The sequence below is a fragment of the Labrus mixtus genome, chromosome 22 (genome assembly GCF_963584025.1).
Source record: "Labrus mixtus chromosome 22, fLabMix1.1, whole genome shotgun sequence".
Lineage (NCBI taxonomy): Eukaryota > Metazoa > Chordata > Actinopteri > Labriformes > Labridae > Labrus > Labrus mixtus.
The window spans coordinates 6905007-6929348 of record NC_083633.1 but is presented as its reverse complement, the minus strand read 5'-3'; the positions used below and the strand labels follow the sequence as shown (position 1 = coordinate 6929348).

The 24342-nt window shown below is 41.2% G+C and overlaps 1 protein-coding gene across 2 annotated transcripts in view; it reads left to right on the top strand.

Annotated features, from left to right (window-relative positions):
- The first annotated feature begins 5379 nt into the window (after positions 1 to 5379).
- Positions 5380 to 24342, top strand: part of LOC132956132 (monocarboxylate transporter 2-like) — a 31495-nt gene continuing 12532 nt past the window's right edge. Inside the window, exons 1-2 of one of the 2 annotated variants that reach the window (XM_061029349.1) lie at positions 5380 to 5810; positions 19467 to 19712. In XM_061029349.1, coding sequence (XP_060885332.1) covers positions 19496 to 19712 — 217 coding nt within the window. In that variant the 5' untranslated portion in view covers positions 5380 to 5810; positions 19467 to 19495. Of the gene's footprint in view, positions 5811 to 19085; positions 19713 to 24342 lie in introns of those variants that run through there. The other variant, XM_061029350.1, reaches the window with a different exon arrangement.

Below are 24342 nucleotides of genomic sequence, written 5' to 3'. Positions count from 1 at the left end.
ATGGATCATGTTCCCCCTCAGCACTCCCTCCCACTGGTCTCAACTTACTCTTTTGTGAGACAAGAAACACATTTTTCTTGGCTTCCCCTGTGGGCCACACCTCTACCTCAACAGTGTGAGCATGTCTGAAGTTTCTGTTTGGATTGTGGGAGTGCCATGCTTCCACAATCTGAGCTCTTATTTGGTGTTTTATCTACAATCTGGAATCGTATTGTTTACAGTTTCAAACAGTGAGGATCCTGTGAATTCTCACAGCACAAGGTTTTGTTGGGATGAAAGTACAAGCTGGAAAACGGTCATGTACTCCTATTGGCTTTGAATAGCGCTGCCTTTTTGCTCATAAAGAGGTCTGGAGTGAAAGTCATGATCGCTTTTCAAACAAATATGGAGGAGACAGAAGAGAAACACATGTTTTAGTGTATTTTGAAAAATATGTAAGACCCTATTACCATCTGCCTTATAACCATAGGCTGTATATAAACATGGACATAGTCTCAGTGACGTCATCCAGTGGTTCTGAAGCTGACATTTATGGCTCATGGGTGGCTGTTGTGATATTGGAAATGCTGTCTCAAACTAACTTTCTGGCAACCTAATTGCCTAGGCAAGTAGTCAGATAAGCCACGCCCCTTAATATAAATAACTCTTAACCATAATATTATCTAAACAGCTGAGTTTTTTGTTTTTTAAAGCTGCTTTTTTCCGCATGACTCTCTCATGGTAATTCAAATAACGATGATCTCTTCTCTGGAGAAATTGTTAGATAATTACCCAGTGTGAGTCATTTTCAATCTAAAGCTTAAGTGTACAGTAAGTGTAAACCTGGATTAGGAACAATAACAGACATACAGCAAAAACAAATACCCCGTACAGTGTGTGCCAATGAAGACAGTAGCTTTTCAGACTGAAACAGTTCCTTGAACTCGGCTGTAAACATGTTTGTTTCTGCTGTAAAAGGTGGCATTTCAGAATGGGTGTGTGTGTGACCTCGGAGGCTTTTGCAGCCAGCCTCAAGTGGACAATCGCGGAACTGCAGGTTTTTGCACTTTTGTATTAACTTTTTTTTTTTTTTTTTTTTTTTTTACGAATAGGCCTCTTTTCTTTTACTGTGCCCATCTTAGATTAGCATACAAAAACATTAGCCTGTCACACGAGGGCTACAAACACATACTGAAACTGGGTAAGTCAGACAAGAACAAATTATAATACATTTATATTGTTTATGTAATCAAAAGAAACACTGGTTTCTAACTAGCTAGCAACATTAAAGTTCAGAGGCAAGAGCTATCTTGGATTTTATTTTGAAATTCTTGATGAAAATTTTAGATTTGATAACATTATATTTCACTTCAGTATCGGACTCACACATTTATTTATTCTGTTATTATTTAGCTTCACTGCCACTTGATAGTTGTTGGGGTTAAAAAGGGAAAAGCCAAATATTGTATTATATATAAAAAAAGATTTTCCATTCGAACTGACACATTTGTTACTCACTGTAACAAACATTTGGCATTTTTATTAATCACACTAAATGGTGAAAAAAAACATGCAAGTCTCTCCTTATACTGTTACAGCCAGAAAATGAGAAACGATATGTCAAATAACAATTACGAGAAAAGATTTTTAAGTGTCTAGGTCATTTATTTACATTCATAAATAATACTAGAGAAGTCGAGCTTATCTGGTTGAATGGTAATGAGGATCCTTTTTCTGATGGGTTATAAAATGAAACTGTGAAATCATTTATGACCAAACTGCAGGTGCATTTGTCCAGAGAACGTGTAAATCATTTATGTTTTGATGAAATGGGTTTCTCATTTATATTTAATTTGTCTCAGTGTGGGGTGAGTCTTCAAACGACACTTAGACTGGCTTTGGGCTCTCCAAAAATGTTGACTGAAACAAGCCTGACAAAACTATTTTATTGTGCAAACAGCAGTGTTTGGGCAGAGAGGGAGTTTGATAGTTCATTGCATTGATTCAGAGAAACAAGTTTTCAACATCAGAACCTGATGAACACCACAAGCTGAAACGCGTCGGTCTAATTAGTTGTTAAAGTTGATCTTCACAGTACAAGTGTTGATGAAGCTTTTTATTCTCCTCTAGCCTCTCTCTCTTCATTCACCTTGGTAGCTGGGGAAGTTGTGCCAGAAAATCCCACTAGGGGAAAAATCACCCTTTCAAATGTCCGTAGGTTCTGTAGTATGTCTGGAACCTCAATTAACAGAGATAATCTTGTTTTGAATCTAAAAGATCAACGGGGTGGTTACTCAGAATTCCCAACATGTAAACAGGTCATCAAATGAAGAGAAGGCTGTCCTCGTCAAATGGCAGTGGTGGGATTTGAGCCCACACCTCCTGAGAGACTGGAGCCTAAATCCAGCACCTTGGACCACACGGCCACACTACCTGTCCAATAACCTGTGCACAGCCTATACCTATGTTTTCAGGTGCTGCTCAGTTGCAGGATCATACAATGAAAAATAAATCAATAATCTGTGGCAAACTGAAAATTACTTGACTGTAACTTTATTGTGAGCGAACAACGTGATTCACCTGTAGCTTCCTCAGCTTCGCCCAGCTGTTCAAGCATTGTTCACTCACAATGATGAAAGCTGGATGAACAAATCATTAAAGGGGACATATTGTGAAAAATCCACTTTCACAGAGTTTTTGAACATATATTTGAGTAACCTGAGTGTCTACTGACCTACAAAATGTGAAATAAACCCATCCAGTCCTTTGTTTGTGGTCTGCATAAGTCTTACAACACAGAGAAAAATGCTCGGTTTCAAATTTGCTCTCCTTGTGATGTCACAGTGGGATTCTGGTTAAAAAAAAAATCCCCTCCCCTCCCCTGGTATCTGGACATGGACTCCAACCCCAGCCTGAAATAAAACTTTTTCACAGGTCCGCCATTTTTAGTCTTGCTACAGAGGAGTGATGTCTACAAGGGGGGGGGGGTCATTGCATTTAAAGAGACACACACACCAAAACGGAGCGTTCTGAGAGAGCTGGTTTATACAGGGTCACAAACCTCCTCTGGTGCTTGATTCATGTTATATTTTGACCAAAGCACAGCACAGATGTTTCATTTAGACCACAGGGGGACTGTTTGAAAAGGTGGAGAAGGAGGATAATATGTCCTCTTTAAGTAACATATGCTGTACGCTAGTATTAACTGCACATACGTGAACTTTTGTTATATTTCAAAAAGGCTATATATCAAAAATGCAACATGCCATTTTCTCCTTACCGAACCCAAAAAGTGAGAGCATCACATGTCGGTTATATTTAACAACCTTGCCAACTGATGCAGTTAGAAATTAAAATTTAATGATGGATTTCTAGGGCAAGCTGTCAGCTGGCAAAGTCTAAGCCAAAACAGAACATAAATACATTCGGTCCATGCGTTAACAAGAAAATGATGAAAATCACCGGCAGCACAGAGATGACTGAAAATCGAAACCCCAAAAACACAAGGTATCATGGGTAAAAAAAGAAAAGAAAAGGGAGTTAGAGGCTAGCAGCCAAACAGAAGTGTTTGGACTGAAGCCTAAATTCATCTATTTTTATTGACGTGCCCTTATCTGGAAATAAACACCCTAAATGTGGGCTTCATTCTGCTGTATGTCTGTTGTTGTTCCTAATCCAGGCTTACACACACTGTACACTTTGAAAATGACTCACACAGGGTGAAGAAGAAGTGACTCAGCGACTGTTCGGGGAATTAGCTTGCAGTTCATCCGGAGAAGACATCAACGTTGTCTTGATTAACCTGAGGGAATCATGCTTCAAAAAAGCAGCTTCAATGCTGGAGCCAGATGAGGCTGAAAGCAGGGCGTCCCTCGTGGGAAGAGCTTTCCAAACTCCTTATCTGGTAACGTCTAGCAGATGGATTATGAACAAATCTATCCTATTAATGAAGACATATTGCATCATGCAATCCTCTTCAATGCATTGTTCAAGTCAAATGATGCCTGCACCAATGTAAGCCTTTAAAACTGTTATCTTTACACCAAACGCTGTATGCCTTTAGTTTCTGTTCATGCCTTCATTTTTGCTAAAACACCAAAAAAATTCCAAATAGTTTCAGGTTTCTTCCTATAGCTTATTCCTCATTAAATCACTGCAGTTTATCAGAATGTTATTTTTCAATGTTGGTCTCACATCTTACTTCCTTTGTGTTGGTTCGTAAACTTCATCTTCACTCTCCCCATATGCACAGGCTTCCCTGTGACTCTCACATTAATCCCACAGATTGAGCTCAGATGACCCAGATTGAGTTTGGCGTCGGTGATGCAAGCAGATTTACTCACGCAAAGAACATTTAGGATAATGAATACATCTCATACAATGATGAAGATGTAAACATCAATCTATTTCCACCGACTCTGTTCATCTCCCTCTTTTCAAACTTACACCGCCACCGCTTTCAATGACGTCTTTCAGTCATCAAAGTTTATTCTTTGTTAACAATTTAACCCAGAATTCAGTTTATATTCAGTCCTTTCATTTGAACTGCCACTTCAATTTATTTAAAAAAGTCTGAACTTCCTCTAGAGCTTATATTATTTATCTAAGACACTTGATATGTTTCTCTTTCTAATCATATTTGGTAGTTGAAATTTAAAACAATTAATAAATCCATGAATTGAATGTAATATTATTCTGCAACTCAAAACTCTTTATCGAACATCATTTGCTAATGCCGAAGTGCAAAAAAAAAAAAGAAGAAGCAAAAACTGCAGTTGAGGCTGACTGCACAAGTCCAGGAAGTCCCATTAGCATCCATATTCAAATGCACATCTTGACATCAGAAATAAACATGTTAAAAGCAGTCATTTCCTGTTCTTTTAGTTCTTTAACCACACAGTCTATGGCTTTAACCAGTGGCGGTTCTAGACCATTTTTAACGAGGGGGCCAAACTGGGGCCAGTTGTTTTGTCAGAGGGGAACATTAAACCCAGGTGAAAAATAGACAAAGAGATGGTCGCTTTAAAAATATATATATTATGCCAAATAATAGCACACATCATTAAATACCATGATTTATATTTGTTTCAGTAACAGTATTTAATACTAAATTCTGAGTCCGGTTGTTGAGTCAAATACTGTGTATGTGTGAGGGGGGCTCTTCCTTTTGGAGGGGTGGCCACAGGGGGGGACCAAGCTCAGAGTTACAGGGGCACTGGCCCCTGTTGGCCCCTGCCTAGAACCGCCCATGGTCTTTCCACAGTGAGTTTGTCAGTGTCTCTCGTTCCAATACTGTAATCAGCTCCTTTATTAAAGGCTTAAAATTGTGTCATAGACATAGTGAACTTCAGAGTCTGTGAAACCTGGGAGGATTTCCTTATTTGTATCATTTTGAGAGCAGACTTTTGGATGAAAACCAGAGTGTTTCTTCCTGCTCTGACAGCGCTACGGTATATCAGACAATCAGACAGGCCTAACTGCCTCTGGCTGCGCGCTTATCTCATGCATGGGCCTCATCCGACCTCATGCAAATACTACAGCGCCCAGGAGGAGGGACAAGGAACTGTGGAGGTAACGAGCAACGCGCGTTGAACGACTGAGTCTATCCTTCAATCCTTCGGAGGCTGCTCGGGTTTTAAAATAGCCACAGAGGCAGCGCCGCCCTCTGCAGCTCCGAGCAGCTCCACGTCAAGCAGCGGCTCACTCAGGAAATTCAAACATCGAGCCTTCCACAACACAGACACACGCATCTTCCCCGAGCCAAGGTCACCGAGGCGGGCAAGCGTGTTACAGGAACCCACGCACAACACACATCTCCGTTCCCTCCGAAGGTAAAGTAACATTTTTAATGCCTGTTTTCTCGCTGACGGCGCTGAAAGACGAGCCTCCGCTGCCGGTGATCAGGAGGATTAACGGGGGCTTTCGCGGTATGCAGAGATGAGCATGTGCTGCAATGAATGAGAAATATAGAGAGAGAAAGGCGTAGGCAAGCGAGCGTGTCCCGTTTTTTGGATGCTTCAGTACATTTTGTGATGCGTTCAGGGGCTTTTGGAGAGAGATGGAAATCCTTGGCATGCGTAAAATGCATGACAGGAAATTGTTTAGGGGAAAGAATCTTACTTACAAACAGACCAGGAATGTGAACATTGTGTCTGCACGCTGAGCGCCCGGTTTAGTCGATGTAGGCCATGGGCTTTTAAACTGGCTTCATCCGGTCCCTATCCTTACATCAGCAGCATCATATGATAAGCCTGCAGTGCTGAGGAATCACTCTGCTGTCCCATCACTTCGTCAGCTCGAGTTTTTCCCTGATGGAAGTCCAACTTGCATTTTTTTCCCCACACACCGTTGGTCTATTTTCATCCAGACTATGAAGATGAGTTTTTCCACACGCAGGTTTGGCACCAGATAAGGGCTTTTCACTCCTGGTCAGCTGGTGAGCTGTAAAAATAACTTCACATATCACATTGTGCTGCTTCATTTGGAACGTGCATCATAATGCAGGTTGGACAGTTCATTGTCGAGGCCTTGAACCAGAATGAAAACCAGAATTTTCATGCCAGATTTTCTCTATATAGGGGGGTAGGGGGGATCAGCTTTTATTCACCTGTCTTGCAACTAGTTGCTATTCAAGAGCATTTAACCTTAACAGCAGCCACTATGGCCAACAGTTAACATTTTAGAGTAAGAGTCAGCAAATAGGTGAGGTAAGACGTGATGTAAAAAAACCAAAATGCGGAAGTAGCAGACGAAGCAAAAAAGTCTGCTATACGATGTGATAATGAGAGTATTTGCCTTTATATCAATGCCACTGACAAACAGATGACGTAATGCAGCCGTTTAATTACGTGCATGGGGATCGTGGTGGTCGCATACATACACTCTATATGCACCGTGCAGCAGTCACAGTATATAAACGTCACTCCCCACTCCTCGATTGGCTCGAGGTGAATTCTCCGGAGAATATCCTGCTGCGTTCTCACATCAGCCCACTCGGACTTGCAGCGGAAAAAATACTAGGGGGCTGACAGGAGAAACCTAGCTTAGCATTCTTCTGAAAGGAGAAGAAAAGGCTATCCTGGTTCCAGGGGCAGCAAAAACTGTAGGCCTACTGTATATATATAAAAAAACTTCCTTGCTACATAGCTCAGCTGATCACACATTGTGTCTCCATTGTTTAATGTGTACACACACTAAAGAGTCAAAATGATTGGCTAATTTATGGCTAAAGGAGGATGTACCAGACAATTTGTTCTTTGCTAGGCGCAGTCACTTCCTGGATCTAAGCTAACCTGCTGCTGGCAGTAACTCATGTTTACTGTGTCAACATAGGAGTGGTATCAATCTTCACATCAAACTCATGCCATGGATTAATAAAAATAAATCCTAAAGTGTCCTCCTTTAAAACGGGTCATCCAGTTTTCTTGAAGAGTATGATTTGAACATTTATGACTATTGAAATATGAGGATGCATTAGACTTTCCTGATACTTCTTTTTTCCTGCTTTCTGGCTAAAAGTTGGGTTTAAGTTTCTCTTGATGACCTACACTTCTCTTATCCTGCCCCTTGGCCAAAAGTCGATATGGATCAGATCTCTTCCTGGTTGGTTTGTTTTGTTTGCTTTTTAATTTAGAGTCTCTTGTTGTTTTTATTTTAGTAGCCTGTTGTCCTGCATGCACATCCAGTTTGTAGGTAAGCTGAACATGCTTTGGTAGTCCACACAGTTTGTTTCCCTCAAAAGCAGTGACCTCTCGGATCATGTGGGGAGGAACAGTTTTTTGTAGGTATGGCTCAGGTTTCAAGATCAGGACCGCTTTCCATGTTCGCTGGGGGAAGTTTGTTATGGATACAAATGTGCTGCTTGCGAACAACATGAGCTGATACAGAGCAAGGTATTGTACTCCAAACTAAGAGTATAACCTAACAATTGCCTGTAAAGAATTAAAAAAGACATGGTCCAGTTCATTTTTAAAAGTTACATAATGCACTACAAACTGTGTGATACTTAGATGTTTGCTCTAGAAGAACAGCGCCCTCTTCCTGTTGTGTGAAGATATATTCAAATAGATTTCCCTCCAAAACTCACTACATTTGTAATGGAGGGGGTCGATGAAATATTCTCAATTTTTAACCTTTCTTTGACAGTTTAAAGTGACAATGTAGACAGAAACAAGAAGCTCCGCATGTCAACTGATTAGTAACAAGGAATATTAGAACAGAACAGCAAAGCAGGTAAGACGTGATTTAGAAGTACCGTCATTGTTGTATAGTTTTACCAGCAGTAAGAGCTAAGGAGTTGATCATTCAACTGTAAAATGGAACTACCCATCAATACATTTAGATATATTTGGACATTGAGAAGTCAAAGCTGTGAGCTCTTCTTCAAAAGCAGTCAGGAGTGGCTGATTGGTGATTGACAGGGTTTTGATTGAGCAGCGAACCCCTGCCGATCAAATGCATCTGAAGATGTCCAATCAAAAGCTGGAACAAAGATGGAACAGAGATCAGTGCCTCTGACCTTCGCAAAGCATTTAGAGGAGTGGAGCAGAGGGAGCTCTGGATTGGATGTTGAATGTGGGTGTTGGCAGCCCACATGGAAACAGGGAAATAGAATGACTTCCAAGCATGCTGTTGTGTCCACGTAGGTGATGATTCATGATCTGTAAGGGACTGTAATTTTCCTTTGAACATTTGGTAGGTCATGATCCTAAGCTGCCAAGGATACATTAGCTTTTTCTGTGTGCAGCAGAACTGAAGACCAGTTCCCCTTCAGGGACATTGAAGTGTATTGTATCGTAGTGTTTCACATTCTATAATGGTACTGTTAAGTATTGTTTCCTATTGTATCCCATAGTCTCGTACCAATCCTACAGTACCACATCGCATTGTAAACACATCGATTCTGCATCTCTGCAGGTTGCGTCAGCAGAAGTTTCAAATCCAGTTTAAGTCGTTAAAAGTTTTTAATGGATGTTTAACAGACTACTTGAAAGTTTTTTAATCAACGTTTGTCCCCAGGAATTTGCAGGGAAGGCCTTCAAAGTAGAGGGGCTTACAATTGAGTAGAAAGGGTATTATAGTCTTAGTATATTTTATGGGAAGACCCCCTGCCCGGTGGCCTTTCTGAACAGAGACCATGCTCTCAGAGGGACCCATTGTTTCTGTGGTATTTCTCCTGTTTGTTGGTACTGGAGACCAAAGGAAGGTGTGTTTACTGGATCACAGCAGTGTGATTAGATGTCAAGTTGATAACTGGAATGTATTGTTCGGTTACCATTTTGAGAGTTGCTTAATGGGTTAATGATAAACCACTCACAAGACAAAGTGAGTAGTGTAGTAGAAGGTTACCTTAGAGCTAATCTCAGGTTGCCATAACTTTAAGTCCCACGAGACCTGTAGTGTTGGGTGGGGGCATGAGTGGTGGGGGGAGGGCAAGGGGTAGTCAGGTTCATGCTGGCAGTCACTGACTGTAGAGGTCATGTTTCCCTTTGAAGAGTGTGACAGGACTTAAAGCCTCTTTTTATCAGAAATACATTAAACTGGAGCTATTGAATCCGTATGCTGTTCAAGGTCTCAACACATATTACATTTTAGAACCGGATCCTGTATTTGCAAAGATATATATTTTTTTATCTTACACAGGTTAAATAGGAATGTCTGCTTGCCCTCTAACTCTGATTGAGTCGTGTTTTCATCCAAGCACCTGTCAATCAGCTTACCTTCCTCTGTCCTTCATTAATGGTCACGTCGGGTCATGGCTACACAAAAGCCCACATTAAGAAACCATTCAGAAGTGATCACTGCACAACCTTTTGACTTCTCGTGAAACAAGGAAAAGGACCAAGGTACCTTGGCAAATGAGAAGTGAAAAGAAAGCTTGAATTAGTGAGGCAAAAGGAAGGGACAAATTATTCGTCCCTGGTCATCCAATGGTTCTTTTGTCCGTCTTTATGTTCTGCTTTAATGGCCTCTAAAGACAGGATCCAGAAAGTCTAACTGTATTTGGTTTTAGTGACATTCCTAGGCGACTCATTTCTAAGTCGATTAAACTCAAGTTTGAATTAAGTTTTATCTGCTAGACTAAATGTAATAAAACAGGGAGGAGGGAGGGAGGGGGGTGGACAAAAACTTAATCTATTATGTCACATTTTTTATTTATAATATATGATCATGAAAGATGTTACAAAAGATTTACAGTTATCATCCTACAACAGAGACTAAATAAAGCACTGAAGCCTCAGAAGATTTAAAGTAAGCTTACTTTCAATTATCTGTTCTTAGTTAGTGTCCCTTAGTCAAAGGAATGAACAGATATTATATGTAGATCTAATGCACTCTAATGATGATAAAGTGATATTACAGTAACTTACACTTTTACACAGACTGCTATTTTTTTCCCTTCCTGCATTTGTGGCTGCTAGGTCTAGATTAGCCAGACTCAGTCATGATGGTGATAGGTTATATGAAGCTAACTCAGGCCATCGTTATGTGAACACAGACTGTAAATATTAATGGACGAAGCCAGAGTGGCGTCAGCCATCTGTTCCTGCCGGAGGCTCATTGGCAGCAGCCGCCATGCTGGAAATCCTGTCTCAGTCTAACTTTCAGTCAACCTAACGACAGGCTGAGAGCTGGAGCTGAGGCGGGTTTTAGGCCTTATGACGAACCATTACATCGCGCCCACCTGTCAATCATGTCAGCTACATGCCTAACTATGGATAAAAAAAAAAAGAGCCCCCCCCCCCCATACAGTTTGTGCCAATGATGACAATAACTACTCAGACCTATTTTGATTTTGTACCAGGCTGTAAACATGTTAAATTCTGCTGTAAAAACTGGCTTGTTTTGGCTGTGGAGTGGATGTGACTTCTGGGGCTCCTGGAGCCAGCCTCAAGCTGACACCCAACAAACAGCAGGATTTTGCACTTCTGCATTGGCTTCGTTTTTCAAGACCAGAGCTTTACAGCTTGTATGTAAACATGCTCATAGGGTTAACTTAGCCTAACAGGTTAATGACCAGCTTCTCGTGACCACTTAGTGTGATCTCCTTTGTCAGGCCCCTGGCTGTTTCCAGCTCAGATGTCAAAGTTGGATTGAGTCTCCAGAAAAAGAAACATAGTTGCAAACATTAAACCAAAATGTAGATTACAAATGACTTGTAACTCTCTGTGTGAGTAGAATTCTAGTTATCTCCATCCTCTTGCCACGATACACACACTAGTGTTGCATACTGTAATTCCGGTACTTTTTATCCAAAACGGTTTGGTACTAGAATGTCCAGACGTTTGGTACCTTTTCAAATGGAGCTCTGTTAAGTGTGTAAGTAACAGCGATAGGATGAACCAGACTGAGAGAATTCCAAATCATCAATTATCTGTATCTCCACTAGTTGGCAGTAAAGGAAAGGCAGTCAAGATAGACTGTCAATGGTCAAGTAGACATGCTGCAGTTACTCATTTATGTTTATGCAGCACGAGCCTCAGCCACGATCAAGCCTCAACATGTCCACTACCGACAACAACACAACAGCGAGTCATCTTCTGTGGGAAAACACCTACGCATCTTGTTGAAGTCTCCTGTCTGGACTACTTTGCCTGAAGAGCTTATGGTGAACCTTGTGACTTATCGGACCTGTATACTAAAGATGCTACACAACAGTGTCGTAGCAACTAGCAACACTTCAAACCTCACCAAGCAGCTCAGTGACAGACACTCAGACCTCTCATTAAGGTACAAAACACCACAGGCTAGCATGTAAGCTAGCAGGCTAGTAGGATGGTGATGAACTGCTAAATTATGTTATGTAATAACATTAGCATGACAGTATCCCCCCTAAACTCGTTACCAGTATCGAAGTCCAAATTTTGGAATCTTGATAAAACTACTCCTCCCTCCCCTGAAATGCAACACTGGGGTCTCAGCTTGGCTGTTATTAATTAATTGTGAATTCAACCTGAGATGCCTAGCCTGTCCAAAGAATGCAGTCTTTTTAGGCTTTCTGCCAGGGTACTAAGTAATGTCCTTGGAGGACATAAAGACGCGCACTCCCATCCACACACACATCTACACACAGTTGCGCTCTTGCTTTCCAGTACTATGTAACCCAATCTGATGAACTCTGTCCAGTTGGATGATTTGATTAGAGAAACACTATTTTGGTTCGTGGACTCCCGCCTTCTCCATGGTGCTCAGCCTTGTTGTTTCAGTGAGCTCACCAAGGTGAAGGCAAAATGGACATCTCAAGTACACACAGGGAACACTGGACCAAACAATACACAAGGATAATGTTACTGTGTATTTGTCTCCATGGTTCAAGCCTTTTTTTTAAAACTGTGGCTCTTTTTAACCAATGAGTCTGCCTGCCTTCTGAAAAGCTTTGATTTGATGCTGTTCTTTGTTCAGGGAACTACTCTGGCCTGAAAAGCTTTTGAGCACATGACTTGTATTCTAGCTGCTTCAGTGTGTGTTGGACATTTGAGGGTTACGGTTGATTAATTAATTACTATACTACCAGGGGAATCTGAAATAAGATTAGCATGTTAGCATTGTCAGTGTGAGCAGCATGTTAGCATCAAGCTCAAAGTACTTCTCTTGTTAAACCGTAGTAGCACAGAGCTGACCTGCTGCATACTTTAAGTAAGGTTACCATCTGTAGCTGGCATGCATCTGGAGGGGATCACGCTCACGGTGATTGGTTTAAGTGCATTATTCTTTGTATCTTGAAACGGCAGCCAATGACTAATTCAGACGGACCCATTAGCCTAATATGTTTAGCGCACTTTTAAACCTGTATGCAAAAATGATTTACGGTCACTGCAATACTGTTTTATTGACTGTTTAATTGGGTCATTGACTGCTGAACCCCTTGGTCCTCTTACCTGATTGGTTGGAGCCCCAGGTTGTATGTTTTGAAATCTTGTTTTCTACCACCAGGGACATACAGTATGATCATGTAAGTGAAGATTCTAAACTAGACTGTGGAGGGAACAAGCACTACCTGAAGTGGAAACAGACTTTGGTTACACTTCATATTGTCGCTTCTTTTTTCTGCTTTTCTCATACAGCCTGACCTGCACTCCCTTTCCCCTCTTCTTTTTGGCCCCAAACACACCTCAAAAAGATATGCCTTCTTCTAGTGCATTTCTAGTTCAATTGGGATTGAAGGTGTTTCTGAAACGCATCTGAAGCAACAGATGTGCTATCTCTTAAATCAATACAGCGAGTTTACACATGTAGTGTACTGGATCATATTTAACAAACTATTTAATAATCTGTTTTCAATGCACCTAAAGTGATTAGTGTTGGGCATTCAGCTCAGTCAATATACTGGTAACCTACACTCAGTGTACAGTGCCTGTCCACATGCTGTGTTGCAAACACAGGGTTCTGAAGCTGCTGCTGCTGCTGCTTTGCTAAATGTGCAGGTTTTCAGCAGGAAGCAGGCTGTATAGACACTATTTAAGATAGGAAATCAGAGTCAAACTTAAGATCTTAATCAGGTATGAAAGTGATGCACCAAATACCCACCAGCCCTGTTTAGGGGTGAAACAAGGGGGTGCTGGCATGCTGATTTTCTGCAAGACATTGACCCCTTTTCTTTTGGAGTAGAAGAAATGGTAAATTAAGTTTCTTATTACTGGATACCTCAACCACTTTTTTGCTGTTCGGTGATGATTTGAACCAAATATTTTAAAGTGAAAGTACACCATTTAATCGGTATGATGTGGCTCCCAACAAACCAAATGGTTATTGTTAAAAAACCACATTGATATTTTCAGAGCTGGCTGTGAACGCAGTCTGTCAGCTGCTCTTTCAGTTAGTGGTGTCAGGTTGAAGGACGACGCAGAGAACGCACATGATGGGTATCTGGCTCTCTAGAGTACTAGGAAGTGTTGACATTGTCATAACTAAACAGAGACATTGGTTTGTTTGACTTCCTGTGTTTAAATGGATGATCATAAAGCAAATCCACCAAGCTTGACTACATTTTCTGCTCTTTCCGTCTCTTTTGCTGCATTTTTTGTTTCCTCAGTTTGGAGATTCACATTCAAGCGCATCAATTTAAGCCGCTTATGAGTCCTGAAGCGCGATCGTGCTTTGTCATCACGTTCAATCAATCAAAACCAGGATCTACATTGAGTGCTGTTGCGGACAGCCGCTAATCTGATTAGCATGGATTAGACTCCCTGTATGGAACTCTGTAAAAAAAAAGGCATAATCTCCAACTTTGATTTGAGAGTCAATATGAGGGATAAAAATGAATATTATTTTTCCATTCACCAAGCTGGTTCTGTGTTATAGATATTTTCTAAGTTTTAAGTTCAACACTTAAAGCCAGATGAATGACCGAAACCAATGTTCCAATGCCAAAACGCCTTTAATGTAAGGGTAACCACCATCACACAGGAAGTAACAAAATCCCACCACTAGGGGGCTCTCAATATATTGACAAGGCTGGTGGGGAATCATGGGAGTGATTCTCTCTGCTACTCCATCCCCCACCTCTGATGAAAACGAACTTTCGAGTTGACCGTATGACGAAACAGACCCAAGGAAGAAAATGTGTTTACCAACGAGCTAAGAGCTAATGTCACCAATTATAATTTACATAACATTTTTATCACAGCAGCACATAGAGCAACAGCACGACAACTTTCAGTAGCAGTTCCCACTTCCATAGGTAGAGCTCTTTGATGTAACATCCGGTGTTTCCACGGCAACGAAAAATGTCATGTCTGTCATGGCGGCTGTGTTATTGCAGCCGCCACGACAAGACACATCCCGTTACAACTATAAAATTACGAAACTCTCTAGCTATGATAATAGTTGGAAGAGTAAGTGTTTGCTAATGAATGTATGTTACAATTAAGTTCTGATGCACTGATGTATCAGCTGTTATCAGCCACTATGACAAACATCGGCCCATCGGCAACTAACCTGGCAGGCACTGATGTCAGTAGCCATTGTGTCTGTGTTGTGTTGGATCAATTTAATGCTGACAAGCTAGTATACCTTACTGCTGATTCAGAGAAATATTTTTGGTTGGGCAGAAGGAGTCAATGTGGGAGTCTTACACCGTCTCAGGGAAAGATCGACAGTTTGTTCTGTAAGACATGTTCCGTTAATATTACAAGAAGGAGACTTCTAGCCACAATTTAAATACTGTACATCAAATCAAATCTCAATTAAAAAAAACAAGCACAAGGAATTATGGATGTATAAAAAAAAAGTTTTTGGTATCAGCAATCGGTTAACTTCTTTTAAGAATCAGTATTGCCACTATTTTCACAGTCTGTGCAACCCTCTTTAGTATAGTTGTTAAACAAGCAACAAATGTCTTGAATATGCAGTAGAGGCTGCAACCACAACTATCAGATTGAGTACTATCCATATGCAAATAGAAATACACATTCATGTTTATAAGGCCAGCAGCTTGTCCTTTTTGGCACTGCAGTGAGTCATCCAACTTACTGCTTCCTGTTGACACTTATAGTAGAACTCGCTGTGTGTGAACCTCGTCAACACCGCAACCCGATCAGGCGAGAGCCACAACAAGGGACCAGAGGGATGTTATTTATTGATGTCGGTAGCTGATGTTCACGGGTCATTTACAGACACTCTGAAGACTAGAGTGCCCATTTCCCTCCTGACGCTTTGATGCTCATTAATGAAGCTTGCTGCTTTACAATATAGACTCCTACGGTGGCTGGGAAGTGCAAATCAAAATTACAAAGTGTGACTTTTTTTTTGCAAAGCTTGAGACAAATTTACATTTTGGACAACAAATTTACATGAACCAAAAAAACTTTTACCAGTCCCCAAACAAATGTACAAAAGGCAGAATCATGCAGGTAAGGTAATGTACACAATGCAGGAAGTGACTGAGTGAGTGGTTGAATAGTTGGTTTTGGCCATCTGTCTGCGTTATGTGTGTTACACGGAGTATATGGTGATTGAATGATGTGTTGTGGAACCCACCCGAGTTAAGGCGCAGTCTCTCGTCAAAGCCAACTATTTGACCACTCACTTCCAGATCAATTCTGGCATTTGGTACATTCCCGTTCCGGCAAGATTCTGTCGTTTGTAAATTAGTTTCGGGACTGGTAAAAGTTTTCTGTTGAATGTAAATTTGTCTCAGCGCTCGTGAAAGTGTTTCACAGCTTGTAAATTTCTTTTCTAAAATGTAAATCTCTTCTGTCCTCTGTTGAATGTTTTACTTTTGTAATTTTGTTTTATAAAATGTAAAAATGTTTTCCAAAATGTAAATTTGTCTCAAGCTTTGTAAAAGTCTTTCACACTTTATCATTTTGGTTTGAACTTCCCAGCCACCGTAGCCTTCTGCTAACATGAACATGTTTTTTTCCTATTGATCAGCAACAGAATTAAAACATCTCTGTAGCACCATCTTTTTGCAAACAAGATTCTCCACATGATGTCATTGCTGCCACAGAGATGCTCTCAGGTTGATGCGAAATGCAATGTTGAATCACAGATGCAAATATATCATTGAGCCTTCATGTCAAATGACTAGTTGAAGCAGCAAATTGCCTGGACATGCATATAAAAAAAATATTTTCCCAAGATTTTAGAGAAGATTTCTTTGCACCATTTAGGACATGAAGTCACAACCTTGAATGCAAAGGAAATCATTACACGATGGAACGTGAGACACAGGTTTGGTTTTAGACCAGATTTACGAGGCTTGTGCTCCCAGAGTTCAATGCATGTAACGTTATATTTCAAACTAGTGTCCAATATTGATTAATAAAAAACTAAACAAATATAATAACATGAACTTCATCTCTAGACAATTAAAAAACATGGTTTGTAATTTGTTTGTTTGTTTTACAAGAAGTCTCCTTTAGTGCAAGCGGATACTTTAAAGGCACAATATGTAGATTCCGCCACCAAGGGGCTCTCAATCAATACAATAACAAAAGATGACATTAAGGCCAGCGGGGAATCATGGGAGTTCTCTCTGCTACTCCACCCCCTATCCCTGTTGAAATCAAACTCCACGTTGACCGTAGTGGAGACGAACGGGCGAAACAGACCTGAGGAAGAGAATATGTTAAGTATAATTTAGCAATTCCCGCATCCTTGTGTATCGGTCTTTGACGCAACATCCGGTGTTTCCATGGCAATTATAATCATTAAATAATAATACTTGTGCACTTATAACACTACATCCACCACGACATCTTTTATTTTTTTCATGAGGACTGAGGAAGGAGAGAAATGTGTAGTATCTTCCACGCAAGTAAGTTAAATGTTTTGTTGCAGACAAGAACTGTCCAGAGAATAGTTTAAAGAGATAAATCACATGGGGAAAATATGTATGGCTGCAGGTAATACTGCCGAGGTAAATTGTTTAGCATGACTCGTGTACTGCCGTGGGCAAGATGTTATCTGTGGGAGTGCTACTCTGGCAGAAGAGTTAGTCGATTTGCATAATATACTGTACAGCTGTAACAGAGTGCAGGTTTCTGCCTGCCCAGCTGACCATTCACTGCATGAGTTCAGCTAACTTGTTGGAACCTCAGATTCATCTTGTATGTGGCTCTTTTTCTCTTCATGTGTTTGATTGCAGGAGGAGATGATTTGAACCGATATACATATATACACGTTGAAGCTGTAAACCACAGTGTTACAGTGAATGGAAAAATAGATGCTGCATTTGCATGGACAGGAACTTCTTCTTTTTCACACCCTAGTAAGGATCAGGAAAAAGTTTCTCTCAAATGTCCATCAAAGTCCACCTCGTAAAGGGAATTTTAAGACTGCAGACAGTTACCTCCATGGCTTAAAAAACATTTGGAAAGATGTTAGTGTTCCATTAGACACAAGATAAAGTTAGCATTTTTCCCCATCCAACCAAGAGGCAAGCTCAAGTTTGAAAAAAACTGAGTGTAGTGTTAGTTCAGGCAGGCCATGGAGTCACACTCTACTATAATGACAGCTGATCCCATGAAATCCTCATCAGCTGATGGCCAGCTGATTTGCTTCAAAACATCCTATTGGCTAATAGTACTTATGCCGCCTGATTTCAGCTGTGCTACTCTTTGCTACTCCCTCTACAAGCTGCATTTTCAAACCTCCTGTCACCCACCTGGGGGAGGGGTTACTGCCCTTTGTGATGTCACAAAGGGAAAATATCCAAACGGCCTGTTTGAGCACACATTTTCTGAAAAGTGGAGCACGCAGAAGACAGAGAGGATGGAGTTTTCTCCCAGATTCTTGGTCTGTACTTTGGTTAAACAAGATTCCAGCAGGTAAACATTATAGCTGCATTTGAGCTTCCCATCCTGAATGTGACATCAGAGAAATGTGGCGGCCGTCATGTTAACATAGGGACTGGTAGGCCTAGGCTAAAGCTGAGACAGCTACACATACTTCGTCTGTAAATGTGCCAATTCATAATTGTAGTGGCCAGACTTTGATTATACATGAAGGTACAGAATGGTGGAAAAAAATCCAGAAAAGATGTCTTCTTCTTCCCCCCCATATATTTACATAACCATGTGGGAGTGCCTTTCATATATCGACTAGCTTTTGCAATCACTGTTAGCGACAATTTCCCAACCATATAGCGTCGCTAATCTGAGATAATTACACACTTGTTGATTGTAAACAGTGATTATGATTCTTCCGCTGGTTCTTCATACGTGTAGAAAAAACAATTCTGAGCTTATAAAACAAACACAAATTATTCCAGGCTGATTAGAAAGTTGATTGCTAATGAGGTTAGCCAGAGCTAACACACAATGACTGCCCTTTGATGCGTATACAAAAAATAAAGTGTGTGTGTGTGTGTGTGTGTGTGTGTGTGTGTGTGTGTGTGTGTGTGTGTGTGCGCACGCCGTGTGTGTTTCTCCAATTCGGTTAGCTTGTAATCAACAGAGTGGAGTGCTGGCAATTGCTGCTCTTGGTTTTCTACATGTAATAAGGGCATGTTTGCTTTGTACACAGCAGCGCCTGGTTATAAACTGTGTCTACTTTTTCACCAGTTGACAGCCTCTTCCCTTTTCCATTGCTGTATGAGGGCGGGGAGGGGGGGCTCAAGGTGAATAGTGGGCGGGGCTGTTCTGCTCTATCAGGTAGCGGATATGGCTAATTGAATCTGTGTGTGTGTGTGTGTGTGTGTGTGTGTGTGTGTGTGTGTGTGTGTGTGTCTGAGTTTGCACGTCTTCTCCAGGATACAGACCTCTTGTATGTCCTTCTCTCTAACATGTCAGGTGACTGCTGGCAGGCGTTCATGTAAATGACTGAAAGGACGAAGCTTTTGACCTCTTTTATAATCCCAAAGCTGCAGTGTACTGTCAATAGGAGCTGCTGATGAGGATCTGATTCATATTGCCAGTAATGATCTGTGACATTTTCCTATAAACAAACCTGCCCAGGCTCTGGTTAATGTACCTCTGTAGCGCTTTAAGAGTCTAAAGCCTAAATCAATTATTTATTCTCTCCCTTCTTTTCTGTCGTTGCAGTGAAAAGTCAGTCTTGAGGTGGGCCAGCGATGCCGCCCCCTGCCACAGGTCCCGCCCCCGTGGCCCCACCAGACGGCGGTTGGGGTTGGCCTGTGGTGTTAGCGTCTTTCATCTCCATAGGCTTCTCGTACGCCTTCCCCAAGGCCATCACGGTCTTCTTCAAGGACATCCAGGTCATCTTTGGAGCCTCCTACAGCGAGATCGCATGGATCTCCTCCATCATGCTTGCGGTTATGTATGCTGCAGGTGAGTGGTTGCTCTTTACCTTTTGGAGTCACACTGAAACTTGAGATATTTTTACATCTCTCACAGAAAACCTTCATTGTAACTAAACAGAAGTGTTGTGCGTAACAGTGGCCAGCAGCTATACATTACTTTAAGGTACAGGTGCTGTAGAATCATATTGTGCACTTCTGACGAGGACAATTCTAACTTTTTATCGAAGTGCATAAAGGACGACTTTTTCCTTATCTAACAAGTCCACTTATTGTCAGCTGTCGAATCACTAGTCTGTTCAAGATGGGGATGTTAAACCTCTGTTATGCCTGGCAGTCTGGGTAGAAGGTAAGGAAGAGAAATGTAAGTGAAGCTTGAACTGTTTAATTCTTCCATGGATACAAAACCATGACACCAATGTGTATGCATGAAAGTATAAAGGGGGTGTAACTACAGAGCTTATTTTCAGTCCTGGGCAGAATATGTGTTCTAAAAAAAAGGGTTAAGTCTTCTTTTGTATTGATAGTGGATACGCAACTGTGATGTCACCAATTGGTTTGAAGACAGGCATTTTAATAACAAAGCTAAGCAAGTTATTTTACAGAAAACGACATAGAAATCTCCTCCAACACAAACATGACATTTGCAAATTTATTCCCATAGTTTATGCCACAGTTTACAAGTCACATCTCTAATATGTGCGCACAGGTTTGCATTGCAAATCTGGATCCAAATGTTGCAATCCGTGCCCACGGATTTGAAAACTGTGCGCACAGATGTGCAATTTGTGGGTCTGGATTTGTGATTCAAATCCGTGCGCACAGTTTATTAAACCATGCGCACAGTTTGCAATACTGTGACCCCAATCTGTGGGCACAGATTTGTTAACCATGTGAAAAGATTTACAAATGGCTTTTTATTTATTTCTTACCTGAGCCTTGAGAGGCTCGGTAAGTTTGTACTTCAAACTGGAAGCTGGAATTCCATGCTTCCTATCCTCCCAACAAACACCAATGATATATACGGAGGGATTCCTTAGAAAGAAATATACTTCTTTCAATTTTTTTTTTCTAATCTTTGGTCCGTTGAAGCTCATAGGTCGCCTGTGTTTATTTCAGTTTGAGATATAGTCGGGTAGAGACTGAGGCAGGCTGTGTCATCAGATCATGACCTGGATTTAGAAACCACATCATCACAGGATGCAGGAATCAAATGCTGGGCTTCAGACAACCAGAACCCCCCCCCCCCCCCCCCCCCCGTAATCTCCCAGGATGATAAAACAAACAAAGGAAAGTAATCGGAGTATCAAACACAAGCATATAATCTGAATGTTGATTTAGTAAATAAATAATTTCCCAAAGACGGGGAAACAGTTGACCAAGAGCTTTTGGAACCAGGGCAAGATAAATAAGTAGAATTGAAGAGGAGCAAACATCCTTCATTCTTTGAAATACTGGCAATATTTCAATGTTTTTCTTAACCTTTAAGGGTCAGCGTAAACCAGCAGGTCGTTTTCTCCCTATTTATCTGATCACCTGCTGTATTTCCTGCTCTGGCTTCAGCCCCGTAGCCTTCTGCTTGGCACTGCCACTGCTGCCATCTGTCCAAGCTGTAATCCTCCTGTCACTCGATCTACTGCTGCAGTCACCATCTGTACCGGCCAACAGCAGGCCTGAAAAGCTCATTCACTATATTACATAGTGAAGCTTCCACCAATGTCTGTAGTAGTGTTACATTCAAAGAAATTCACCAGGAGTGAGCGGGCGGGGACGATACAGTTAAAATCATGCAACTACTGTGCAAGCGTTTGCAATCTTTGTGAAGCTGCTTAATATTCTTATCGTACTTTATTAAACCTGAGGGGAAATTCTGGCACCTCTCCAGCTGCCAGACCAACATGCATGCTGTGGTCTGCACCGGGCCTGGAACTGGAGACCCTCAGTTGCCAACCCAAGTCCGTGCAGACTGAGCTACTGCCAATGCTGAAATGTCCATGATTAAGTTTTAAAACTGAATTCAGATCAAAGTCAAAATTCTAAAAATGCTGAAAATGGTCCTTTTCTCATTTACCATACAATTATACCAGGGCTTCAATCTAAATGAAAACGGCTAAAAGGACGGTAAAAAACTTAAATGTTTGACACAAGATGGATATTTCTTTTGACTCATCACCTGAGCTGTCCTGAAATTTCTTTTTTGAAGGAAATGAGACATTTAAAGACACTGCGGAGGCTTTTCCACGGTGCGCCTGATTGGACAAAATAGCATGAGATTAATTTAATAAAAAAAAAAACCCAAATGTATTAATTTCAGACCTTTAATTAATTCTGTAAAACATGGATTTTATATAACTGCTTGTTAGTCAAATTGAGGTAAAGTAACGTGGCAACAACAATTAATGCAGACAGTCCTAACATATACGCAAAGTTAAACTTTATTATCAACATTTTAACTTTTTTCCTTAAAGTGTACACTATACACATACTTTTTCTTTAAATACCTGGCACAAATGCTGAATCTTTTACTTAAGTATCAATTATTTTACATTATTCTGAAAATTTCAAATATAAAAATCAAACACATCACATGTTCTTAATCTTAAGCCCGGCTCTAATCATTTACTGGGTACACTGTAAAAAAATGTTTTCCTAAAAACCTCTAGTGAATGAATTGATTAGATGCTGCCATGCTGAGTCTCTCTGACTGTATCCTGTTGTGGTTTTCTAAAGCTTCCTTTTAACTGCTGACACCACAGAGTTTGTTTTCCTGCCTGAGCTGTAACTGTCAGCAGGAACAGCTTTAGTCTACTTCCTGTTTCATGCTCTCTCTATGAAGGAAACTTCAGGGATAGAACATTTGAATCATATACGGCAATTTAAGGTCATGGTTAGCATAAATAATGTGGTCTTAAGGACGTCTAATGAACTGGTGGCATTAGTCATGAAAGTCATGGGTGAGTACAGTTGAATACAAGTCACTACCTAATGTACAAAATCACAAAAGACGGGTAAGTCCTGATGTTATTACCCTCAGACTTCACAGCTGCACTCGAGGGCTTTTGCAAAAGGACAAACTAAAATGATTAGAAGTGAACCACCTACTCCTTGCAGTTTTCCTTTGTTGTGAAATGGGCTTTGAGGCGTCTTCACTGGTTTGATATTTTTGTGGTTAATTCTGAACTTACCAGAGATGGGTGCGGCTCCGCTGGGCGTGTTTGACGTGCAACCAAACTAAGTACCTTCTTATAAAATCTGAAGCGTGCATAATCAACATATTAGCCTGAATATGTCAGACAGTTGTATTTTTACCCCCTACATTTTTGTAGTGTAGACATGAAAACAGGACACGACCACCCAGCCACTTCTTTGGCCCTGGCTTGGTTGGAAGAGGTGTGTACAAGATGTAACCGTGCTCGGAGCCTTGGCATTGTATTGGTGTCTCAGTCTTTGCCCCAGTGCTGAAAGGCAACATGAATTCAAAGTGCTCCACATACACATACAGTCAGACATGCACACACACACACACACACACACACACACACACACACAGCGCTGCGCTCCTCCGCTGGCTCTGCTGAAACAGTCTCGCCTCTGTCTCCCCTCAGTTAAAGACGGTACAGAGGTAGGATGGCTTTGTCCAACCATTACAACATTCAGATTGTAGGCGAAACATCACGGGGGCGTAAAGATCGCGGCCTGAGACGGCGGTCTGAATAGGGCGTCTGACTACCACTTTGGTAATGTTGAAAACAAGCAAAACAAAGAGGATACAACTGTAGAAGATCTTGCTGTTGCATCTTCTAAGTCTTCTGCTTTAGGAGCTGGAGAAAGTGTTTCGACCGCCCTCTGAGACATTGTTGTGATTGAGAGCACATTGAGGTTGAACACACGTCGGCCACATCACAGAATGTTTCGAATTACCAACTGATACCTCAGCAGTGACTGTATGTCATTATCACGTGGAGACGCCCTCCATGAGCAGTTACAAAGAGAGCCGCTCTTGTTTCTCATTCATTCATATTGAGCGCACTCTCAGCATCTATTCATTAAACATCTGCTCTCTTGTTCTGCCTCTTACGCTGATGAAGCAATCACTGTTTGCATGTTTAACACCTTTTCAATTCCCCGCTCTGCTGTGACTCTCTGCGTGTGCGTGTGTGTGTGTGTGTGTGTGTGTGTGTGTGTGTGTGTGTGTGTGTGTGTGTGTGTGTGTGTGTGTGTGTGTGTGTGTGTGTGTGTGTGTGTGTGTGTGTGTGTGTGTGTGTGTGTGTGTGTGTGTGTGTGTGTGTGTGTGTGTGTGTGTGTGTGTGTTTACACAGCTCGTGTGTTACTGTGAGGCTGCCTGCCTGGAAATGAAAAACAGACTTGAATTAATACGAATCTGAACAGTCAAATTTATAAATTACTTCTGTGCAGATCTTGAGAGCACAATCTGCGAACAATGAAAATAACTACACTTTTTTTTGTATGCATTATGGGTAAAAAAAAAAAAAAACGTTCACCAAACGTCCAAATTCAAAGTAAGAGTGTGACTTTTTGATCCAGTAGTGTGTCGCCCTTGAGCATCAGCATTTAACCAAAACAAGCTGCTGTTTGGCCACGCCTCCTCCATACTGAAGCCTCTGCTCTCCTCCAGCGACACACCTCCAACCCCTCTCCAC